This window comes from Pelmatolapia mariae, linkage group LG5 (genome assembly GCF_036321145.2).
Source record: "Pelmatolapia mariae isolate MD_Pm_ZW linkage group LG5, Pm_UMD_F_2, whole genome shotgun sequence".
NCBI lineage: Eukaryota > Metazoa > Chordata > Actinopteri > Cichliformes > Cichlidae > Pelmatolapia > Pelmatolapia mariae.
In genome coordinates, this window is record NC_086231.1 from 34736867 (window position 1) to 34761464 (window position 24598).

Sequence of the window (24598 nt, forward strand, 5' to 3'; positions counted from 1 at the left end):
GTGTAGAGGCTTAATGTTTAGCAGAAACAGAACCGGCCGTTCTGTCTGATGCTTAAGGTGGTACCTCAGCTTCTACTGACAGTGGAAGTCAGTAGACGACCCGGTCTTACAACCCAACGTGACTCGGCACTGAAGAAGCACAAGATCCCATATGCCCATTTCCCCCGCTGGTAAAGTCCCGCTCAGTGCTTAATAAGAAGAGACACGTAAAGTGCTCCAGTCGCCCCCGCACTCTTCATTCTGCGCCCGATAATAACCACTCCTTACTAATGGCTAGCTAACCCTGTCGGGCTAGCAGCTAGCAGCACGTTCCAGCATGGAAGTCCCAAAAGGCAAACGTCAGGCTAAAGTGCGGCAGCGGCCTCTGCAGCACTACAACACTACCGAGTCTTTACATGTTGGCTTGAAAGAATACTACCCCAACCACTAAGAAATGTGTATCCAAAATGTATAATTAACAAAGTATACCCACCTACCTGCCATGTCGAAAGAATCCTCCACCCTCTGACTGCTTCTTCTTCGTGGTTCGTGAAGCTGCTACTTCTTCTTCGAGGGTTTAACAGTAGTATCCTTAATGTTACATTACTGCCATCTTTAGGAGTTACTTAACTCCTACAACGTCTCGCCCTCCCAGATGCTCCGACACTTGCTTTAAATCAAGGCTGACTAATCTTCTGCTTGCCACTAACAAATTTAATTTTGAGGGTTTTTTCTGATTTATAGTATAATTTTTTAAAATTTTATACATGTTTAACCTCAACATTAAACGATTTATTGGTGTAGCGAATAACAGTGCAACTTCTTGCTGGAAAACCAAGCTCACTTGCCATTGTAAAAGTACTCCCCACAGGCAGCAGCCTCTTCCAGTTAGTCAAAAACCAGCCCAGGAGCAATTTGGGGAACGCAACACCCACCCCCAGTAAAAAACAAACAAACACTCAAACAAGACTCAGTCAGTTATGTTTATTTCTCTAAGTAACCCGTTGGAACAATGAAAAAATAGTGCTTGTTGAAAATCCTCCACAGTCCAACGTGTCGTGTTCTTCGTATTACTACAGTACCATTAGTGTATCACACTCAGCTTGCATCTACACTGAATTTTGTCCATATATAAGCGATGAGGTGAGGTGGAAGATTTTTGTCAATAGCCACACACACACACACACACACACACACACACACACACACACACACACACACACACAGGCGAGTCAAAATTACACAAAATGAGTCCAAACAGAGGCCATGTGAGTCGAGGCAGAGTGCTAAATGCAGGAGTTGAGGCAGATTGATGTTTTACAAATGAATGAATGACACAATACACGGAGGATTTTTTTGGTAAACAGTATTAAGTACATAAAATTGATTGAAGAAGAAAACGCACTGTGGCCTGGTGAGTTTGCACTGCTGTAACAGCCACAGTTTAACACTAAGAGAACGCCTTACATTCTACAGCAACAAAGCAACTTATCAGGTTATAGCAATTCTATCGACTTGTGCATTTCAAAAAAGAACATCTGAATAAATAAGACACATTGCAGCATGTGCACAGTGTAAAACATATTTTGGTTTAAATAACCCCTCCCCACCAAGAACCCAGAGAGCTGAGTCACACATTTAAATAACATTACATTCACGTAATGAAATGTTTCTTCATCATGTCCCTAACAGCTATGAGTTAGATAATAAAGCAAGATCTAGTCTCAGACAAAGAACAGGTAACCAACAAAAAGTTCAGAGTGAGCACAGTGGCACATTAACACAGAGTAGCAGTACTCAGAGTCAATTACAAGCTTCAAAGGAAACAGAATGAAAAAACACTTAGCTTTAAACACTACAGGACTGGCAGATCTCAGCAGCGTCGGGTGCAAGAGGTGGCTTCTAATGCAGTAATGCCCACAAATAAAAGTGGAACCTCGTTTGGGAGTCTTCTTCTCGGCAGGCTGATTGGGGCAATGCCAATCAGGAGGCTTCATTCTCCTGAACAGCTTTGTCATGCAGCTCGTGAAGAATGGGAGTCAGGATTGCTTTCAGTGTTGCATACAGAGACTCGTTCTCCTCTGAGGCAGGGTCCATCTGCAAAGCAAACTGCACTGCATCATGCCCAGTAAGAACTTAAGTAAACATGTTCAGTACATGCTGTTTGTTAAAGCTCACCTTAGTAAACACTTTAATGGTTTGGTTAAGAAAACTGGTCTCCAATTCTTTAGGCACTGGCAGGAGATGAGCAGCACAGTCGAGGATGCACAGCAAAGTGAGCCGGTGACCCTATCAAAAGGAAGGAGACCATACTGTATGTCACACTACAGGATCACATAGTGCTGGGTGAGACACTGGATGTGTCAGGATAGCAGTTAAATTGTCGCTAATCTGCTAGGGATGAATCTGAATCTTAGCAAGATTGGTTAGCAAGCTACATCCAAAAACCAAGTGCAATGTACAGACACACATATCTGCTAATACCTAATTATTCCCTGCAATGACCTTACCAGTCTGTTTATTCCATTAGAGACTATAATATAGTGGAGCGGCCCTGTTCAGTAACTGAACTAGCTGAGATGAAGCATCTATGAATGGTGAGTTATAAAAAACCCACCATCTTGTTACTAAGGTGGAAACTATCCATAGATGTCAACACTGTTTTTTAAAACGGCTTCTAAATTTGATATTTAATGGCATTTTAACATCCTTTTTATTTGGCCTCTTTCTGGCTTTATTAGACAGATAAAGTGAAGACTGACAGGAAAGAGATAGGGGAAGACTCAATAGGGCCACGGGTCAGACTCAAACCCAGATCGGCCGCTCTCATCCATGCGTCATATGGTCGCCTGCTCATCCAACTGAGCTAAACCGGCGCCAGTCTACATGTATTTTGTGGACTTCAAGGTGTTCAACTATGTCCCTCAGAGTATTCTGTGGAGTATTCTTCTTCAGGAGTATGGGGTGTCTGGCCCATTGTTACAAGCCTTCGATCCTTAAACAACCATGGCAAGACCTTGGTTCACACAGCCGGTGTTCTGGGAATCCATCAACCTGGCAAACCATCCTACCCGTTGTTTCTGCGCATGCGCACAACACGAAATTAAGTGGCAAACCGTCCTACCTTTGTGAATATCAGCTAGAAAAATACTCTGACGGGTAAAATTAACTGCCAAACCATCCTACCTTTGTGAATGTCACCTACAAGCATACTTAAACAGCTAAAATTAAGTGGCAAATCGTCCTACTTTTGTTAATCTGAGCTAGAAGCATACTTTAACAGCTAAAATTCAGTGGCAAATCATCCTACCTTTGTGAATATGAGCTAGAAACATACTCTGACAGGTAAAATTAGTGCCAAACCATGCTACCTTTGTGAATGTTACCTACAAGCATACTTTAACGGGTAAAATGAAGTGGCAAACCATCCTGGCTGTATGAAAATGAGCTACAAGCATACTCTGATGAGCAAAGTTAAGTGGTAAACCGTCATACCTACTTAAATTGGTGCTGGAATTACTCTGTGACAGCAGAAATGTGCATAAACTACTTACGGTAGGACGTTTTGCCAAAGTAGGATGGTTTGTCAGAACACCGGTAATAAGTCGGACTGGCTGGGGGTTGGACTCTGCCAGGGCTGCCCTTTGTCACCGATTCTGTTACTAATTTTTATGGACAGAATTTCTATGCATAGCCTCGTGGCAGAATGTTTCCACTTGGGTGGTCTCAGAAATTTGTCTCTGCTTTTCGCAGACGATGTGGTTCTGGAGGTGATGACCTCCAACTCACACTGGAGCGGTTCACAGCCGGGTGTGAAGTGGCAGGAATGAGAATCAGCACCTCCAAGCTTGAGGCAATGGTCCTCAGACGGAAAAGTGTGGAGTGCTCACTCCGGGTCAGGGACAAGTTAATGCCCCAAGTCGAGGAGTTTAAGTTCCTCAGGGTCTTGTTCACGAGTGAGAGGGAAGGGAAGAGGAGATTGATAGAAGAACTGGTGCTGCGGCTGCAGTGGTGCGGACGCTGTACCGGTCTGTCGTGGTGAAAAGAGAGTCTAAAAGCAAAGCTCTCGATTTACTTGATGATCTACGCCCCAACCCTCACCTATGGTCACGACTCGGGGAAGTGACCGAAAGTTCAAGACTCGGCAAACAGGGAGACACTGAACTTTGTTTGTGTTGTTGGTGCCTCATGGAGCACGTCCAATGCAGTTATCTGAAAAATACTATGATCAGATTAGTTGTACAGACCTTTGTCACCACAAGTCTATGCTTCACTTTTGTGAGTGAAATTCTAGTAGTTTCAACCGTGTTTGTAGTTAAGTAGTTTTATGAATGCAAGTTAAGATGAACTAACAGGGCACTCTTCTTGTAGGTGTCGCCATTTGAGAGCAACAACTTAACGATTGCTTGCATGTGATGGGTTTAGGGGACATCTGTAAATTGTAGCTATAACAAAATAACTTGGGTTACACTTGTTCCAACCAGCTTCACAATTTAAACAAGTTAGATAAACAATACATTTGCATTGTCCTCCTCGCTTACTGACTTATTGACATAGACCACCCAGTGGAGGTCAAATACTACTCCTGAGCCTTACTGCAGACATTTTTGAATATCTAGTATTGATGTTAAGCAAAATTACATTATCAGCTTAATTAAAGGCATCATGGGACTAATTCTTCAAGCCCATTACTGAGTCAAAGGGCCTTGAACAGAAGGACAATAGTTCCATTAACAGACTGGGCCATTTTTTTACAAACTTTTTTAAAACTAATTCAGAACTTTCTTTGTTGGGATTTCAAGACATTAAAAAGAACTAATTAAGCCAATTTCATGCTCTATGTTTTCTTTTGTACATTTCACTAGAGTAGCTTTGATTTTTCAAAGTTAAAAGAAATATTTTCTTTTAATATACGGTGCAACCTTTCACTTCATTCAGCTGTTTAACAAAGTCTGCTATCCCTGTTTGGTTTAGACAGCAATGGAAGATATTTGACACAGTCTACCTTTTCCAGTGAATCGAGGGCTTTCTGTGGGTTTACATTCCTTTCAGTGAGGGCTTTTATATCCTCACTGCTGATGACTGGATCCTTAAGCTGCTCCACCCACGACCACATCAGACTAGATAGGACCAGAGGGTCTCTCTCCTTGCACAGCCTCTCCCATGTTCCCTCTCTGGAGTTCAGCTCCATCTGCACAACACAAAACAGACTGACAATGAAATGACTGAAATGAAGTGAGAGTAACAGTGACAGTAAGAACACAGTTCCAGGTTCAAGTCAAACTATGTACAACACAGTTTTTTTGTAAAAAAGTGAGAACTGACTGTACTGTACTCATTCACAGATTAACTCAACACGCATCTCCTATGGTAACGACAGTGTGATTCTAAATACACTGCAAGACAATCTATGATACATGAGACCCAGAGCTGTCTTTTTTTTGGCAAATGTAAGCTAAAACTGGTAGGTCTGCTAACACATTAAAACTACAAGTGGAGCAAATACCACTGTGACCGGACAAAGTCTGCTACTTCACCTAAACAGCCGGGCCTGATCTTAATCTGATTATTTAACTGAGCTGCCCATTTTTAATTTAGTTTATTAGCTAGATTCTGGGAGCACAACTAAGCTATACCTAGCTAGCTACCTTTATCTTGCTTGCTAACATTATTGCTGACAAAAAAAATCACATGAATGGAAGTTCCTGTTTGCTAGCATGACAAAATTAGAGCAGCACAGTAGTGCAATGGTTAGCACTGGTGCCTCGAGGTCCTGGAATCTAGTCGGTCACATGTATGTATTATCACTGTTTTGGCTAATCCTAGCATGGCCTCTGTTCAAACAAAAAGCAACCAGCTGTGGATGTCATTAAAAACAATTATGGTTTGAGGTCACACAGCAGACCTAGCAGTCAACACAAAGATTGGTAAACCCAAAGCTGTAAAGACAGAGCACTCTTTTCAAAACCCTATTGGTCAAAGGTACTCTCTTCCTCCCGCTGCTAAAAATAACAGGCTAATCCTGGAAGGTTGCTAATCTATCATCCTTCCCTTATGAAGAGTCATAGATAACTTTTCTGGCAATTGCATGAAAAGTAAGAATTTAGCCGGAGAGCGTATCGACTATGAGACAGTCCAAAGTTGCACTTAAGGTGGTGCAATTTACAATTTGAGATTGTAATGTTTAGAAAATCTGGTTAAGCGGGTTGGAAATCTGGCTGGAAAGTAAGTGTAATAATTTAAACAGGTTTTGTATGGCTTCATTTCTCCCTGCACAAGTTAGGTGGGGCTCACCTGCCACACTGACACCTTGGAGGTGAGATCCTTGTCTGTCAGTTCCAGGGCCAGAGCTTTTGCCACCATGAGGCACCTGCTCTCTGGTGAGAACTCAGACTGGAGGGTGATAAAAGGAACCTCTGAGAAGTCACCTGCACTTCCACCCATTGACACATTCTCCTTACCAGCTACCAGTTTGCTCTTGACTGCTAAGGCAGGCAGTGTGGCATTACAGTGGGATCTTCTACTGTCCTCAGAGAAATCTAAAGGCAAACTCTGATGGCCTTCACGGAGCGGTCTTTTTAAAATGGGAGATCCAAGGTCTTCCTTTGTTTCTGTACTGGAGTTCTGATTGTTCTTAAAAATGTTCTGAGTAGAGAGGTTGCAAAATCTGGAAGGGTTACAGGCAGTAAGGCTGCTGTGAGACAAGGAATGTTTCATCAGGCAGTTGATTGGTTGGTTGTTCTTCAGATTTCCTAAATGATGCTGGCGTTGCCCCAGCTTGTGAAGAACAGAATCACTGTAGCTCCTGTTTTCGCACAGAGAAGATCTCTGGGGGCTCTCTCCATTCTGCTGCCTCCAAAAGGGGTCAAGCTCATTGTCACTAATTAGAGGCTGATCATTAGCAAGTCTAGGCTGTATCAGTGCTGGACTAAGAGGATGGGATGAACTACATAGAAGGGGAATCCCTTTCCCTTTCATTTCCTTCCCAAGCTGTTGAAGGGCCTGCTGGGACACCGTCTTCTCTACCTCAGCCGTGAGGTCGGGAATCTCCAACCATTCCTCCTCAATCACCACCTGTCTGTTGGCTGCGATGTCAATTAGCAGCCTGCACACCAGCTGGACAATCTTTGGCACGTTCTTCATCTGCCGAGCCTCGTAGCCATGTAGCAGGTGTCGTTGACGGGTGAGATACTGGGACAAAGTAACGGCACCTGCTTTGGGTTCAGCGCAGGAGAAGACACTTCGAAGAGGAACCAGGAACTGGGCAAACTCCCTGACACAGAGAAGCTGGCCTCTGGTTTGGATGGAGTTGGGTCTTTTGGCTCGCACAAACAGGATGGCTTGGTCAGCGTTCATACGAGTTGTAAAGACCAAATAACAAGCCAACAACACACCTGAATGATGCAAAATACAAATTAAAAAACTGATATATTTATAAAGTACAAATGCAGATTTGAGCGATTCCAAACTGCTCGTGTTGCAAACCTGTTCTTCCAAGGCCAGCATGGCAGTGGACAGCCATCTTCCCTTCTTGGACAGCAAATGACATGACTTTTACCATGTCAAGGATTGTAGTCAGAGATGCCACACCATAATCTTTCCATCCAAAATTGTAATAATATACTGAAAGATAAAAAGCCAGAGAATAGAATCAAAAGGAGTTTTTAATTGTTTGTGCAGTACATGGTCACAAACATCCATCCATCATCTTCTGCTTATTCGGGGCCGGGTCACGGGGGCACCAGCCTAAGCAGAGAAGCCCAGACCTCCCTCTCCCCACTCACCTCCTCCAGCTTGTCCGGAGGAACACCAAGGTGTTCCCAGGCCAGCCGAGAGATGCAAACATTGCACCCTAAATCAGTTGAGATAATCTAATAAACAAGAGCAGCAATGACAAGTTGGTGGCAGTTTTACTTGTTTTTTCCTTCCCTCTAAAACTAGCTTGCTAATTAAAGAAGGTCTCAGTCCCACAGGCCTAGAGATTAGCCAGCAATCCCCTGGCAATTTCTGGTCTCCAGGAAGAAATGTGAATTCTCTGACTGGTTCTTAAGTGGTTGCTGGAGGTTTCCTGCACTTCCTAGTAGGTACTGCACCAAAAACCTTGTGATTGCTTTGGTTGCTAGCAGACTACTGTCGTCACCATGAGTCGCAACAAAGCCACTGACTCATCTGCAAACGCAATTTGCTCTCCAAGCAGTAGTGAAACAGTATGACAAACCAAAAACAGAGAATGTTCACCTTCAAAGTAAAGTATTGTACCACTGCAACCAATACATTTTAAAAGGTGCATATTTTACTTTGAAGTTGAATGGTCACCATTTCCAGTTTGTGCTACACTCAGAGTTTCACTACCACTTGGTGAATAGTTTGTGAGTGTTTGCAAGCTAGTAGGCATCTTTCATTCAAATTATCGGAACACAAGATCCAGCACTGTAAACTTCTTCCAGCAACCTCCAGACACCATTCACAGAATACACACCCTAGCGACTGTTGGTTATCAGAGGGGTCACAGCCTGGTCTTTAGGTTTGTGTGAATGGGACTTCAACAATCCATTTCCCAGCAACTGCCAGCAACTGTCAACTGCTCGAGAAACAGATTTTTTTCTCTTACAACTAGTGGTTCCCAAGTATTTACCAACTGGTCTCCAGTCTAGTGTGACTGGCGCAGTCAGCCAGGTTCAATAATAGGGTTGTAAAACATACAACCTTGAAGTAACTTGGAATAAATCAATCTTGTGCATGAATAAGATTGTAAGTGTTATAAACAGCACTGTATTATAGAAATTATTTTTTAGATGAATAAATTATTTTGCTATTTATGTTTAGGATGAATATAATTAGTTTTGAATAACTTCCTCAGTCACTGTTGCATTTTCTGCACCAAAGTAGAGCGTGATTTTTCCCTAACATTCCTCCAGAGCTGCCTGGGTTGAAGTGTAAACTCTAAAAGCGGAATGCAGTAATAGTTTTAACACCTTTTTCAGGAAATGTCTTGAGTGGACATGTTTGACCATAAACATGTTTGGCACAAACTTCAATCACTTGAGCTGATTTTGCAACCACAAGACATCTTGAAGGCATTGAACCAATTATGAACTGCTCTGTATATCAGCATTTTAGACTGTGTCCCAAGAATTCAAGTGTCGCAATGGCCCAGTCAAAGTCCACACCAGAACCCAACTGAGATGCTGCAATAAGACATGAAGAAAGCCACATATAAAGCAATGCCTGCAAACCAGAATGAACTGAAGCAATGTTGTAAAGAAAAGTGAGCTAAAAAAAGACACGAAAGACTAATGAAGCCCTACACGAAACTATTAATGTTGGTAAAGGTGTTTCTAAGCTACTGATTCATGGGTGTACTCAAGTTTGTCAACCACTGCTTCAGCTTTTGTGCTTGGGTTTTGTTAAATAAATATTGACAGTGTAATACAGTTTTCCATTTGAAATTTAATTTAAACATTTTAAATCTGAAAAAGAGCACAAAAAAATTATCATTATTTATATAACAAACAAAAAGTACTTTCTTTTTACAATGTCTCTACAAATACATCCTGTTCTGTAAATATTTTGCAGGAAAAAAATGCCAAGTTAGCATTTAATAAGATTAATGTGTTTCACAGGTGTAGGATACGTACATTAAGCACATTTTATTACCTCAAGATAAAACTATGTTTCCTCGAAAATATACTTACTGCTACCATTTAAATTCAGCTCCTAGAATAATGTGTTGTTAGAGGATCAATCCATTCTATGGAATGGCTCTCCTTCCATTATTATTTGGTTAAATATAAACCACTGATTAAAGCTTGGTGGATTTTTAATAACTTGTTGAACTTGAACTAGTTGTTGCTGAAAAGCGATTCAAAACACATAAAGGAGCCTTGGTCTTACACTGAATGACGCATCTTTTCTATACAAAATACAGGAACTATCAATCATTTTAGAAACACACCTCAAAGACTTGTTTACAACCGTCACTTCCAACATCCCTGTAAAGATCTTTGACTTTGACACAAAGGGAAAATGTTAACATGATACGTGATCAGGTGATTAACACACTCATAAGATTGCTGCTTTGGTACTTTTCATAAGATTTGCTTCTCAAGGAGTGAAAAACGTTGCACGACAAAGACCAATATTAAGATTAAGGCCAAGTGTTTAGACTTGAGACTTTTTACAGACTGTCAAATAAAACATTGGAGTACGCAAAATGCACGTTTTGATGAGGTGACATTGTCAGAATCCCAGGAGAGCCTATTAGGAAGAAGAAGGAATGAAATAAATCCCCTTGCAATTACTTGGTTACTAGGGACTGGATTACATCCTGCATGTAGGCAAAACACAACACAGATGGTACTGAGGGAAATGTTAAATCTACCTTAGCCTGTCACCTGCTCCACTAACTGCATACCTTGTACCATAACTCAGGCTCAAGAAAACTAAATGTATACTTTTTCTATTATTACTATCTGGTCACATGGTCTTCTATGTTAAGAATGGTCTCCCCTCTTAAGAATCTACAAATCTACCTAATCAGGGCCGAACCATTGATTCATTAAGAAAAACCCCACATCTGTCACTTTTCATTCTACATCCTCACAACGTTTTCAATAGCTGTTGGTGCCAAGTACATCTGCTGTTAGGGCCACTTCCAGAAGGATCCAATCAAAAAGCTACTGATACACAAGTCAGTGGTGTATGAGAAACAGCTCTTTGAAAGACGGACGGTTTAAACAGAACCAGGAGTATATTAAACTGTCAGTGACACAATAACAGTGTAATGTTGCAATAGTCTATCTGAACACTGTAGCTCAGGAGGCAGAACAGGTCACCTACTAATCAGAAGGTTGGCGGTTCAATTCCTTTCTGCTCCAGTCTGCATGCCAAATATCCTTGGGCTAGACACTAACGCCAAGCTGCTCTTCGATGCATCCGTTGGAGTGTGAATGTTAGACTGAAAGCACTTATACAGAAAAAAGTGCAAATGGGCGATAAAAGCTCTAATTAAGAACCAGTCCATTTACCACGTCTTGAGCCACCCCTTGAAGGTGCAGCAACTTATTAAAATGAGAACAAACAAGTATTAGTATCATATTGAAATACAGTATATATTTATTTATTAGGGCTGCAGCTAACAATAATTTTAGTTATTAAGTAATCTATCAATTAATCAGAAAAGAAATACTTTTGTCTTATTAATAAAAAGGTCTTTCAGAATGAACTTCTCTTTGGTTTCCATTCTAGAAATTACAATGTTTGACTGCGTACAACATCATAAAAAAAACAAACCGTCTCAGTAACCGCTCCGCCTCTTCGCTCTTCAAGGTGTGTAAACTGTGCCAGCGTCATCGTCACTGCTGCCATTGTGTCTCTTTTTTCAAACTGGGCCCTGAGTGGGCTTAACGTAGGGCTGGGCGATATGGCCTGAAATCCATATCGCAGTATAATCTGAAGCATGTGCGGTAACAATATATATCTCAATATATTCTTTTCTTCTGTATACCATATTTTCCGCACTATAAGGTGCACTTAAAATCCTTTAATTTTCTCAAAAATCGACAGTGCGCCTTATTTATGAATTCTGGTTGTGCTTACTGACCTTCAAACCCATTTTATGTGGTACACGGCGCTCAAAAATCTGTCAAAAAGGTTTAATACGATTTTGGTAAGCTACGAAGCCGCACCGCTTGATGGATTGTCGGAGCATTACGGCTACCATAGTCAGGAGCCTTGCGGAGGAATCTGGGTCCAAAACTCCGTACACTTCAGGTCCCAAAGTCAAACGAACACTGTGGCATCACTGAGATTTAAAAACTGTCTAAATTCACTAGCTACACAGCTATGTTAGCATAACATAACCACAGTGAAGCTGGAGGGTGAACACTAACTTTTTTCCACTCGATAAAAGTTAACGTGAGGGTAGTTAGTCCAGTTAGTTAGTCATCAATATACTGCAACAACGTGGGAATAGAGAAGCTGCGAGAGAATTCAACATTAATGAATCAATGGTATGGAAGTGGAGGAAGTGCAGTTTTTGGCTTTTCTCATATTCCAAAACGTGTTTCGTCTCTTCGCTATTACTGTCGCCCGGCATTATTTGCACATGATATTGCTTGCAGCTGCTGCGATGCTTTCGACCGAAACAGGCGCAGCTTGATGTCACCATCAACATGCACTATCACGGTAGTGTCAAAATCTCTACCATTGGCCAAATTCATATCGTTTCTACCGTATACCGTTTATACCGCCCACCCCTAACTTCATGTCAGACTTCTTGTCCACACGCTGCTCCTAAATACGTTTGTATTGCAGGTCTGTTTTTAGCTAATAAAACACTGGCGTTTACATCATCTAACACATCAACGCGCTACAGAGCTGTGCACTAAACAACACATGGAAGCAAAGACCTTGTGTCGAGGTTTTTTTATAATGGAATCATTCAAATTACTCGAAGAATCGTTGCAGCCCAAAGGCAAAAACAAAGTCTGAACAATTCTGAGCTTGAAAGGCCTTTAACACATCGGACCAATCCACGACTGATAGTGATCCGCTGTGTGTTTTTCTATCCAGTTACGCTTTTACTGCATTGGCAGGTATTGGGAATCACTGTCATGTTGAAAAATAAAGCTGTTGCCAATCAGACACTTTTGCATGGTGGATCAAAATATGACTGTAGTCTTCTACATTCATTTTTGATCCCCAACACCACAGGCTAAATTGCAGCCCCAAAACCCATGACTGAGCCTCCACCGTGCTTTAGATGGCTGTAGATAGATCATTGTTATACCTTCGTCCTGACCTCCTCTGTCTGTTGACAATCATTTCAAACAAAAATTTCCATTTTTGGTTCATGTATACTTTTCTTGTAATTTGGCATGCTTTAACCTCAACTTGTGCCATTCCATAAAATGACTTCTTGAAAAAAAACATGGCTACCCTTCCACTGAGACCAGTTCTTTTGGGACTTCTGCAAACAGACCAATCTCTCAGGTTTCTAGATTTTTTCCTATTGTTTAAAGGCATGACTCTCAGACACTGTTCATCTGCTGTATACATATTTTTTTAGGCCTGACACGTTCTCCTTTGTCCTCCACTTATCCAGTTTCTTAAAAAAAATGTAAGGACACACTGCACACTATGCTGAGATATGCCAAGTTTTCAGCCAGTCGCTCTTTGGGAAGCAATTTGTTGGTTGTAAAATATTATCTGATGACTGTCAAACATAATACCTTTGAAATTTTTCAGACTAGTAACAACATACCTAAACATTAAAGTTTAAAAAAGATTACTTCTTTGCTAAGTTGTCTATTATGTGTAGACACAACATGCATCCCTTGAGTTTGGTGGCTTTTTATGCTTGAAAAATTGATTCAACTCAATTCAATTCAATTTTATTTATATAATGTAGCACCAAATCACAACAACAGTTGCCTTAAGGTGCTTTATACTGTAAGGTAAAGCCCATACAATAATACAAAGTTAACATTCAGAAGTCAGTGTTGAGTGGCTTAACAAATAAATGATGAGGTACAAGCACTGGACGGAAAATTGAAAAGTCTTTAAAGGACCTTCAGTAGGTCTGGTCGACTACTGAATTGAATTGAACTGAACTGAAAGCCTTCATTGTCATTATACACAGTATAACAAGATTACAACAGCTCTATAAAAGGTGCACATGTGCTTAGCACATTGTAAAATACTATACAATAATTGCTCAAGACTGCTTAAAAAAACTCCACAAAGAATGTCTGGTTACGTGGAAGCAGAGCACAGAGGAATGAGGGGTGGCGTAAGAATTTTTCACAGTGTTGTATGATAACAGTGAATAACTGTGTAATTCTTCTTTTTTTGTGCTTTTGTACAGTTTTTTTGCACATGTTTTAACTGAACTATACATTATCTGCTGAAGGAATGGAATTTATATTTGCAACTTGTTTAGCCAAACCTTGCTAACCTCATGAATGAAGCCCAGCTGCAAAGTTAAGTGTGGTGGACATTAAGAGTTTTAGAAATGTGGCCATCAAACAAGCTATTCCACCATGATTATAAAAGGGTATTACCTAGTCACACAACTACTCGTGCACACCGTTTTTGGCCATGTTTGGGGCAGTTCAGTGTATAAGCAGTAAGTAGATATGAGAACTTACTGCCTGCCTCCATGAAAGTTTCAGGTCGGTAAGTGAAGCCGCTCTCTTGCTCCAGTGGGTTTCCACAGCTGGCATGTTCCCCAGGTCGCTGCAGGTTAATAACGGTTTTCAAACCACACCTGAGCACAGCAGTCCACAAAACAAGTCAACACAGACACTCAGAGCTGTTCTATGTCTCACAGTTCTACTGTTTATAACGATGTTCATTTTAAATGAGATGTGAAAGAAATAGAATGGACCTTTGAAATTGTTCAATTATGTTATATTTCTCTATGATCTCAGTGGAAGGCCTTGCCATAGCTAGCAAGTTGTCAGTAATCCTGTAATAAGAGAAGATAAAAGGTTGAACAAGTAAAAACAGCAAGATGGTCAATATCAATACTAAAAACTATTCAGTATCTAATACTGAATGTTTGGTGTAGTCCCTCACTTTACTCTATGCCTGACACAGTTGTTTTAGCTTCTTCTCCCTTTAACTCTACTTTCTTTTGATTGGTTGCCCTGCTCAGAGTCAGAGCTGTGTGGCTGAGATGACAACCCTCACAGGGTTTACTTAAACATACACTGCCCTCATTATTTGAAATTGTGGCCATGTTAATGGCCATTTAATATGGCTATTAAATGTGGCTATTTAATATTCCACTAGAGGAACAGTACATCTGTACATCTGCCCACTTTAAACTACATGGACACTCTAAGATATCAACATACCAGGATGAGTAGAGTCCCTTGATGGCTTGCTCCTCATCACTCCAGCGAGAGGGGTTCTCATATTTGCAGGCTTTCCCTCCACAGGCCATGGAGCACTGCATGTGACCGGGGATGACATGCCTCAGGGTCTCACCCATCTTGGTGTACTTTGCAGTAGGGACCCTTGTATTGGCTAATGGTACAAAAAGAAACATAAGGAAATTCTTCATTTGCAGAAGAAGATATCATAGAAATTGCTACATTTCTCATTTTCTTCAGTGTGGTTACATCTGCTGGTCTTGCACTGGGTGACGGACTGAGGCTGGTTCATGCTGACAGCCACCATGACCGTGTGGGAGGAGGAGGAGGAGGGGAACTCCAGGGCAGATCTGCACTGCCGCTGCAGAACCCTCAGCAGGATGTCCGAGGCAGAGCGCCTGCGGTCACGCCACTTCACTCTGGCCAACATCTCCCCGGCGAAGGAGCGGCGTCCTTGATGCTGCTGCGTCCTATAGTGCTGCTGCCTGCACACCACAGCCAGCACCTCTGTGCTAACAAAGGCTCCTGGCTCAGCACTTCTGTGCCCATGATGAATCATGGCTCAACAATCACCCATTGCTGATCAGTTCATCAGTAGCATTTGAAGTGTCACCATGACAACCATCTCCAAAGTCGTCAATGGGAGGTGGGACAGGGGCTTATGTTGTTCTCACACAGTGCGCACACACACCATGTCACAGATCTGAGGCAGGCAGGCTGCTTGTAAAATGTCACACTTGTTTGGTTTTTAAAGCTGTATATCTACAGTAGCCACGAACACACGGCACTGGTCAGCAGGTACAATGGCACACCTTTTTCTGCTTTTGACTGGATCATTATTAACCAAGTGCACTGGATATAAATATATTCAGCAGAAAACTGTACTGGAGAGCCAGGTGAGTTCCTATTCATATTAACTAATGTAACCGTCAATTATACACAGGATAGCTTAAATGAAATCCTTGTTATTGGCCCAAATCATATTTCCCACATTCTATTAATCTAAAGCAATGCAAGAGACATATACATGTATGTCTCTTGTATATATAACACACATGTAACACACATACAAGAGCAATTATGTCTTTGCATCAACAAATCAAACACAAACTCAACTGCTGTAACAACGTGAATGCGCTGGTTAAAATGAAGACAACAAGCTGTGGTTGAAGGCTGCGCTACAGTTCATCAGCTAGTCTACCACTAAACTGCATCCAAAAGGTGAAGTGATACTGTGGGCTCTGTGAGTGTATGGGAGCAGCAGGACGGCTGGCTGACAAAAAAGTGAGAGCTGCTTTCACTAGCTGCAAGGGACAGAGCCACAACAACACCAGCTGAAAATCTGCCATCTTCATACTTCCTACTGTAATATTTCACAGATCAGTCTGTCTTACAGTCTTTCAGTCAGTGCAACCAGGCAGACATCTGACAGTACTAATAAACTATCACAGAAAGCCAAAAACATTCAGACAAACATTCATATTATTCAATATATAAATTGCATTTATATTTCTTGGTACTATCACATGGATACTGGAGAATTAGACATTTTAGACAAACTTTGTTTAACTTGAGCCACGGTTAGTGATTCACTATTAGGAACCTCTGTTTTTTCAGCCTGAGCATCACTTTTTAGATATTTATTAAATGGTTGTCACAGCAGTGGAATCGCCTTGGAAAGCTGTCTGTCTTGTGCCTTCTCACTTGGACACTATATAACTTTCTTCTTCTTCTTTCTTGGCTCAGTGAAAACGTACCTCTCCAGGTAACACGTGTTATAAATCTGACGATGATTTGGGGTCTGCACATCTGCACAGTACAGTAGTATAAAAAGGATGTCACAGTTGGAACAAGTCAGTCTGTGAAATGTCTTCTCTTCTAGGTATTCCAAGTGGTTTTATTGCAGAATTTAATTGTTTAGGACCCACAGCTGCTCAACTTTGCAGTGAAAAATCACGTAAAGTTTAAAGAGTAGTCTCACCAAGTGCTGAGGTGCATAGTGCATGAAAGTTGCCAACACTCTGCTGACTCGGTAAATGCAAAGTTCCAAACCTCCTCTGGCATTAACATCAGCATGTTGGGAGCTTCATGGTGTGGGTTTCCACGGCAGAGCAGCTCCTGTAGATGTAACCTGTTGCTTGTCCAGTACTTTACTTCACATAGTGTATATTGGAAAAAAGATTGCTGGTACACACGGTGAAAATCCCCAGGCTTGTAAACTCACAATATGACACACAATGAGACAGGAACATAACTTCACTTCCCAATATATTTGCCTCTACATACTCCCAACCCATTATCAACAGTGACAGTATTAAAAAGATGGAACCAGCCACCATTACATCAGCCTCTGATTTTGGACTCAAACATAGGTTTTCGACCACCATATTTGTTTTTTGAAACTCAAAGTGACCTTTGAATCGACAATTATGAATTGAGTGGCTCTCTAATCATTCAACAAGTTTTGGAATCGCCAGACAACACACTCTCATTTCATCCACCTGTTACATACAGTACACCACACACATTTTCATTCATCTGTTTTGCGTATAAGAGCTGAGAATAAAATAAGGATTATCTTGATGCTCCCTAAACCTACATTAAAGAAAACCCAACCAGACGTGAAATTCATTCCTAACTCAGTCCTGTGCCATCTCCTTGCCAAATAAAAAGCAGGTGTTGTTCCTGTGTTGTTTGTGTGGTGCAGAGCTCTCCTACCTGCTTCCATCTCTGTGCTGGTCTCTCCACTGCAGGCTCCACCGATGGAGTTAGGCAGGTCACTCAGTATGCTGACACCTGCTGCCATGGCACGGGCTGAAAGGTGGGAATAAACATTGTGTCAAACGCAGGTGGGAGGAGAAAAAAAAATAGCAGGAGCTTTTCTCGTGCCGATAACACAAACAGTGACAAGGTGTGCACACGGATGAGATATAAGAGCGTTGCCTGGCAGGAGAGCCCAGGGGAGAGAGGGAAATGTGCAAACTGAGCCACCGTGTCAGCAGATTGTGTGTCGGTCTGACCACTGCACCTCTGGGAGCAGGTGCATACAGCCTGGGGACAACAGCAGCAGCTGCTGCATTACAAAGTATGGAAATCACAAAGACTACAAGATGAGCACGCAGTAAAATCGCTGCATGATAATTTGTTCCAAATCCACTTCAATAAGTTCCGATTTCTCCTGTTTTACAAGACTGATGACACATTTATCAATTATTCAGGTGACCACATCCTCTTTCAGAGCACCAATACCTTACTTGAACATGTAGCCTGATATCACAGTTGTGCCACACCAATCTCCCAGAGTGTCGATTTAACTTTGGGAACCAACCATCTCTCACGTTACACCCAGAGCTCTAATAGGCCTTCAACATCGTGTGCTAACTACTGCTGCAGGAGTGAAACTCTGCACCTTCAAAGCTGTCTGCCTCAGTGAGACCCATCAAAAATTGAGCAGGGTCACTGTATCGCACATGCTGACTTTTTGATGGGCAAACGATTCCCTGACCTTTGACTTTTCCTTCCTCCCTGAAGTTAATGCAGAGAGCTTAATCAAAGAGCAACGAGGCTGCAGGCCAGATTTACTAATGGCCTTAATGGCCTACTTTTTTGCCACACAAACACACACACACGCACCTATATATCTATCTATCTATATAAAAGAAGAGTGAATAGCTCAACAAGTGTGTACTAATGATGGCTGCACGATAACAACCAAGTCTGTGCTAAGCTGTAAAACACAAGTTCAGCTTTGAACACATAATAAAAAATAGCAAGCAATCTCGTGAACATAATGTGCACCAACAAAATGTTCAAATCATTCTAACCTGTCTGAGTTTTTTCAGAAATAGCTGAAAATTTTGCTTTTATTTTTCCAGCAAAATAAATCACAAGGTACTGAGGAGTGATCTAACCAGTCTTACAGTTCTATCAGTCACTGAGCGCGAGACTCATGCATCCACCAATTTTTTGTGAACACGTGGACTCATGTCTGGTACCAAATACACATGCACCCTACAGGCAAACTGAAAGTGTAAAAACTCTGGTGCATCCAGCAGTCTGTGTTTGTGAGGCCTAAAAATAAGTATTTGACTAGTACTGCAAACAGGAAGAGTAAACATTCAGGCAGCCGCTTCTGTCATTTAAGAGATTTCAATCCCTTCAGGGTTTTTTTTTAACACATTTGAAAGCATTCCACGTTTAGGACACTATTGTTCAGAGTAACACTCCTAACGTCTCTGAATAATTGACAGTGTAAAGTTATAGCCTGTCTTTTTAGTATGACACAGGCTGAAGTGCTTCCAACTTCAGCCTGTGTTTTGGATAGGTAAGAAGCCTATCCAATCAGTTCAAGACTCTGCTGGGCTGGAGCCTGACACCGCTTGGCTTTGTTTATAGGAAGCTCTCGATAGCAAGCTGGTGAGTGAGAAGCTGTTCTTCATGACCAACGTGACGCATGTGTATCAAATATTAACAGTTATGTGAAACTGATCTAACGAAGCAACTGTGAATAAATCTCTTCACTCAACAGAGTATTAGACACAAATCAGCCAAAACGCCTCACGCATTTGTGCCGTATCCATAAGCTCCTCTGGGAAGCTGGTGTGTTGGTGGACATGACCCAGTGTGTGAAAGCTGAGCGTTATCAGCTAATGAGTGTGGGATGTGACAGTCGCTTCCACTGAGTGCTAATAAAGAAATATGGCCCACTAAATGGTTTTCCTCACACCATGTTTCAGTTATGGTAATGTGACTAAACCGGAAACAAGCCAGCCAGCAGAGTAAACAGCCTCCATAAGAATATAGCACAACTCTGTGTCTCAGTTCATATATTCGTCTTTTTTAGTGCACTGGCTAACAACTGGTGATTAACAAATCCGGTTTCATAGCCTGGCCCCCTCTCTCTCGTCGCTGTGCTGAGATCCTAGTTTAAATGTGAAGTTTGAGTGTGCTCTCCATGCATGTTGGGTTGTCTCCTGCTTCCTCTCACAGTCCAAGGACAAGCATGCTACACTATATTGTGAAATGTATTCACTCAACCTAAATCATTAAATTTAGGTGTTCCAATCACTTCCATGTCCACAGGCGCATAAAATCAAGCACCTATGCATGCAGGCTGCTTCTACAAACATTTGTGAAAGAATAGGTCACTCTCATGAGCTCAGTGAACTTCAGCATGGTACTGTGACAGGATGAACCAGCTTTGAAATTTCCTCACTACTAAATAGTCTACAGTCAGCTGTTATTGGCATTATGGAAGTGACTGGGAATGACAACAACTCAGCCACAAAGTAGTAGGTCATGTAAAATTACAGAGTGGGGTCAGCAGATGCTGAGTCACATAGTGTGCACAGGTCCACAGCCTTCTGCTGAGTCAATAGCTAAGACCTCCAAACTTTATGTGGCCTTCAGATTAGCTCGAGAACAGTGCTTAGAGGGCTTCATGGAATAGGCTTCCATGGCTGAGCAGCTGCATCCATGCTTTACATCACCAACCACGATGCAAAGCGTCAGATGCTGTGGTGTACACCAAGCCGCCACTGGACTCTAGAAGAGTGGAGATGTTTTCTCTGGAGTAACAAATTCAATGGATGAATCTGGATTTGATGGTTGCCAGGAGAACAGTACTTGTCTGACAGCATTGTGCCAAGTGTTAAGTTTGGAAGGGGGATTACGGTGTGGGGGTGTTTTTCAGAAGTTGGGCTCAGCTTAGTTCTAGTGAAAATAATCTATTAATGCTATAGCAAGACATTTTGGATGATATTTGTGAGAACAGTTTGGGAATGGCTCCTTCTTGTTCCAACATTACTGTGCACCAGTGAACAAAACAAGGGCCATAAAGACATGATAAGTTAGTTTGGTGTGGAACAACTGAACTGGCCTGCACAGAGCCCTACCTCAACCTGACAGGACACCTTTGGCATGAACTACAGAGGAGACTTTCTCATCCAAAATCACTGTCAGACCTCACAAATGTGCTTCAGGAAGAATGGTCAAAAATTCCCATAAACGCACACGTAAACACAGCTTCAACTCTTCTGGTAAGGAATGCCTTACCAGCTGTTATAGCTGCAATGGGTGGACCAACATCATATTAAACCCTATGAATTAAGAGTGGGATGGCAGTCAAGCTCATATCTGTGTGAAGGCAGACAAGTGAATACTTTTGGCATTATAATGTAGGCTAACTGGTGATTTGAAACTGTCTGTAGGTGTGAGTGTGAATGTGAATGGCTGTCCATCTGTTAGCCACGCAACTGACTGGCAAAGGTGTAACCTGCATTTTACCCTATGTCAGCTGTGATAGGATGGAGCATATCATGCATGAAATTACAGCTCAGCACCACGCTGCTGAAATACAATGTGCTTGTTATAAAGTTGTTCACAGAAATTAACCATTATGTGGCGCAGATTTAGAAAAAGATCTTCAATAAAGTATATGAGCAGAGTAAATTGATGGTTTGCTATTATCCAGTTTGCAATTTTTGTAGCCTCAACTTAAGTGCTGCTGTATTATCTGTTTTAAGGATTATTATGAATTATTATTATCATTTATTAATTTTAGTCACAGACGTTACTTTAGAGCACAGGCCAACTCTAGAGTAGGCAGACATTGTTCCGGATCCAGATCTGGACCAGATGTCACTCTTTAGCGACCCAGACCTATCGCTAGATTTTGAATGACCATTTATATTTTAACATGTGAAACTTTTCCTTTTCCTCCAGCTGAGATGGTTTATATGTAAAATGTAGGTAAGGTAAAAGAAGAAACCGGGAAACTTTTTCAAAAGCTCTGTTTTTTTTATTTATGAATGCAAACACTCCTAAAGTAACAGTTAACTTAAAAGAACTTAAGTGCTTTCTAGCTAACATTCACATACATTCATACTCCGATAGATGCATCACAGAGCAACTTGGGGTTAGTATCTTGCCCAAGGATATTTGGCATGCAGACTGGGGGAGCCAAGGACCGAACCACCACCTACTCCACCTCCTGAGCTACAGCCACCCAATTATTAGAGTTCCTCCAGTTCATTTAAAAAAATAATTATAAGCATTGTTGAAATACTGTTAAATTGTACTTTCTGTTATTTGACAGCCATTATTTACAGACACTAATACAACTGTTGGGCTACTTCAAAATCCATTTCACTGAATTAAAATGCATGAGGAACGATGATATTTCAGACCTTTGTTTAATGAAATCATCTCTCATCTCTCTCCAACAGGAAGAGAACATATGACTAAACAGAGTGCACAACTAACCTCAGGATGACATCTCAATTCACTTTGTATACATTCCTTTAAGAAAATACAACCTGATAAGTGAGATTTTTCATTTAAATAGCCTGCATGAAAAACACACTAAGAACATAGCATGACACTTAAGTACCTAAGATAAGCTTTTCGTAATCCACCTTCAGGACATTAGTTTCAACAGAGCAGATCTATGTCAACAACATCCACTGTCACATTATTAGGTAGACTAGTGTGCGTGAGTCATACTCTTTTCCTTCACCTCATAAAATTTTCCATCAAAGTCAAGAAAAGTGATTAGGGAAAAACAAGAGACCAATTTTTTTGGACTGTCTGATCACAAACCTGGATGATGTGACAAAGAGCACAATGCTCAATTTACTGTCAGGCTAAGAGCTGGTGTTCATCCTTTTTCACCTGTCACTCATTAACGAGCTAAACCAGAGAGCAACAGAACCCCAGTGGGACATTTTACTAATCACTTCACACACCCAGTCACTTCTGTCTGGTAGAATCACACAACACAGGGAAAAGTCTGACAGGAGAATTATGAATGACCCCTAACCACCGACAACCTTTATGAGTGAGAGTCATAAATAACACAATTAGAGCCATGGAATGATCTTTCTTGAGGGCAAGTCTGTGAAACAGCGAGGTCTTAAATGTTCTGAGCAACAATTAGTAAGGCAATATACTAGCATTTCCACTGCTGATTATTCTGCTTGTTTTTTTGTTTGTTTGTTTGTTTTTTAAATCAACAAACGTCACATAATGGGAAAACAATGATCATCAGAGCCCAAAAACGCCACCTTTGAAGGTGCTGCTTGGTCAGATTAAGCACTGAGCCTCATAACATTCACGTATTTGATGTGCACAATAGGAAGTAACTATTTCTTGCTTAAAAACCAGAATCAGGCAAAACAATTCAGTAGTATCAATATCATTAACTCCCACATTTGCCTCAGTAAGGTGCACATAATATCTGTCTTCAAATTATATTGTTTGGAAGAATAAGTGGGCAATGTCACATAGTCTGTAGAGTAATTTTTCTTCAGGAAGCTTTGGCTGTCATATCATCAAACTGCATTTTGAGTAAGCTTTCAAATCGTCATGTGCGATAAGTGGCCGGTCAATTTTTTACAGTATTACATATATTATAATAATAACATACATTCCACTCTTTTAACACTGAAGAAATACCGGCTATTAGATGAGCCTGGCATTAAAATGAAGATGAAGAAAGATTTACCGGAGTGAGCACATTTAAACAGAGAACTACATTCTGTCATTAAATAATAACCGTCTGAGCAAACATAGCAGCACACTGACAAGTTTCTTTTTTTCACACCAACGTGAACATGCTGCCTTCCTAAGCTTTCAGGAGAATCTTTACGCTGACCTGCTGAGTTCATCATCTACCTCCTGCCCTCATTGCTGTTAGCACCCTGATATAGAACGCAGATTTGTTCCTGTACAAACAGCGTGCTGTCAGCGGTTGCTGAGGTTATAGCTCTGATTTCCTCGGTCCCGCTATCAGCGTTAACAATTAACGCTTGGCTAAAAGTCTTAATGGTTACATTAATATTATAGTTATGAACGATGCGATTGGCTTAAACATCACAAGCACTATCTTACATGTATCAGAATTTGTGTGAGACACACTGTTGTTTTGGCCAGGACGGACTCCGGAGCGTTGGGTAACGCTGGCCCGGTGGTGCTGATGATGCAAGATGAGGACTTACCGCTAGCTGATTAGCTTACTCTGCTGTATTAGCTGAAGCCAGCACAGTGACTAGAAAAGGCCCAGCTTACCGTTGTTTGCCTGTCGTCCGAGTACGTAGCTGTCTTTACAATTTTTGACATAGTCGATTCATCTCCTCCAGCTAACAGTCTTATCGCTGGCACGTCGCAAAGTGGCATCTTCTTCTTCGAGCCACATCATTTGGTCAGCTAAGTGCAGCTAGCGTACTAGCTAACTTAGCAACCTGACACGTTGTCGTGGGGAACGGTCCAGTTGCGTCACGTGACCACGAGCACCCCTCAGTTTGCATTTTGTAGTCTGGTAGTTTGTTTGTCCAGAAGCTACAGAGCCACTGTCCCCAAAGTGAAAACAAAGGCATTTGGGCTCTATTGCGATAGAATTTAAAAAACAAAACAAAACAATGGAACTGTACAACCGATGTAAAGCTGTAAAGAATTTCACCTGTGTCGTAATTTCACAATTATTCATCTAAATTTAAGATATCATTTTCAGTATATAAAGAACTTAGCAACTAATGGTGCTTAAAATGTAGGCAAAAGAGAAGAAGAAAAAAAACAAACACAAAACAATATTTAGCTATAGTGCTAAACTGCTTTTGTCTATTTTTTACTCCCCTGTTCCACTATACCTACAATGTAAGCACCACTGGGTACCAGCAATTATTTTTAGCTGTTGAAATGACCCCCTGAATTCAGAAAAATGATATGGTAAAGGTTAGGAGAGC

At 41.3% G+C, this 24598-nt stretch overlaps 1 protein-coding gene across 2 annotated transcripts; it reads right to left on the reverse strand.

The window, feature by feature from the left end:
* Nucleotides 1–954: 954 nt before the first annotated feature.
* ptpdc1a (protein tyrosine phosphatase domain containing 1a) lies at nt 955–24126 on the reverse strand. 2 transcript variants are annotated; one of them, XM_063474857.1, is made up of 10 exons: nt 23925–24126; nt 17577–17672; nt 14841–15012; nt 14369–14449; nt 14130–14248; nt 7465–7602; nt 6274–7373; nt 4985–5170; nt 2158–2268; nt 955–2076 (listed from the first exon to the last, which is right to left on the reverse strand). In XM_063474857.1, the coding sequence occupies exons 2-10, from the start codon at nt 17662–17664 to the stop codon at nt 1963–1965; spliced, it is 2109 nt and encodes a 702-aa protein (XP_063330927.1). In that variant the 5' UTR covers nt 17665–17672; nt 23925–24126; the 3' UTR covers nt 955–1962. The 2 variants fall into 2 exon arrangements, with proteins under 2 accessions (XP_063330927.1, XP_063330928.1); XM_063474858.1 differs by lacking the exon at nt 14369–14449.
* Between the last annotated feature and the right edge of the window lie 472 nt (nt 24127–24598).

Bases quoted from the DNA above. Each gene is read 5' to 3' on its own strand.
- ptpdc1a (XM_063474857.1), bottom strand. From the start codon at position 17,664: ATGGCAGCAGGTGTCAGCATACTGAGTGACCTGCCTAACTCCATCGGT. The intron at 15,013-17,576 runs GTAGGAGAGCTC...TTGTACCATTAG, and splicing joins CAGCACAGAGATGGAAGCAG to CCAATACAAGGGTCCCTACT. The intron at 14,450-14,840 runs GTATGTTGATAT...CTCTTATTACAG, and splicing joins AAGGGACTCTACTCATCCTG to GATTACTGACAACTTGCTAG.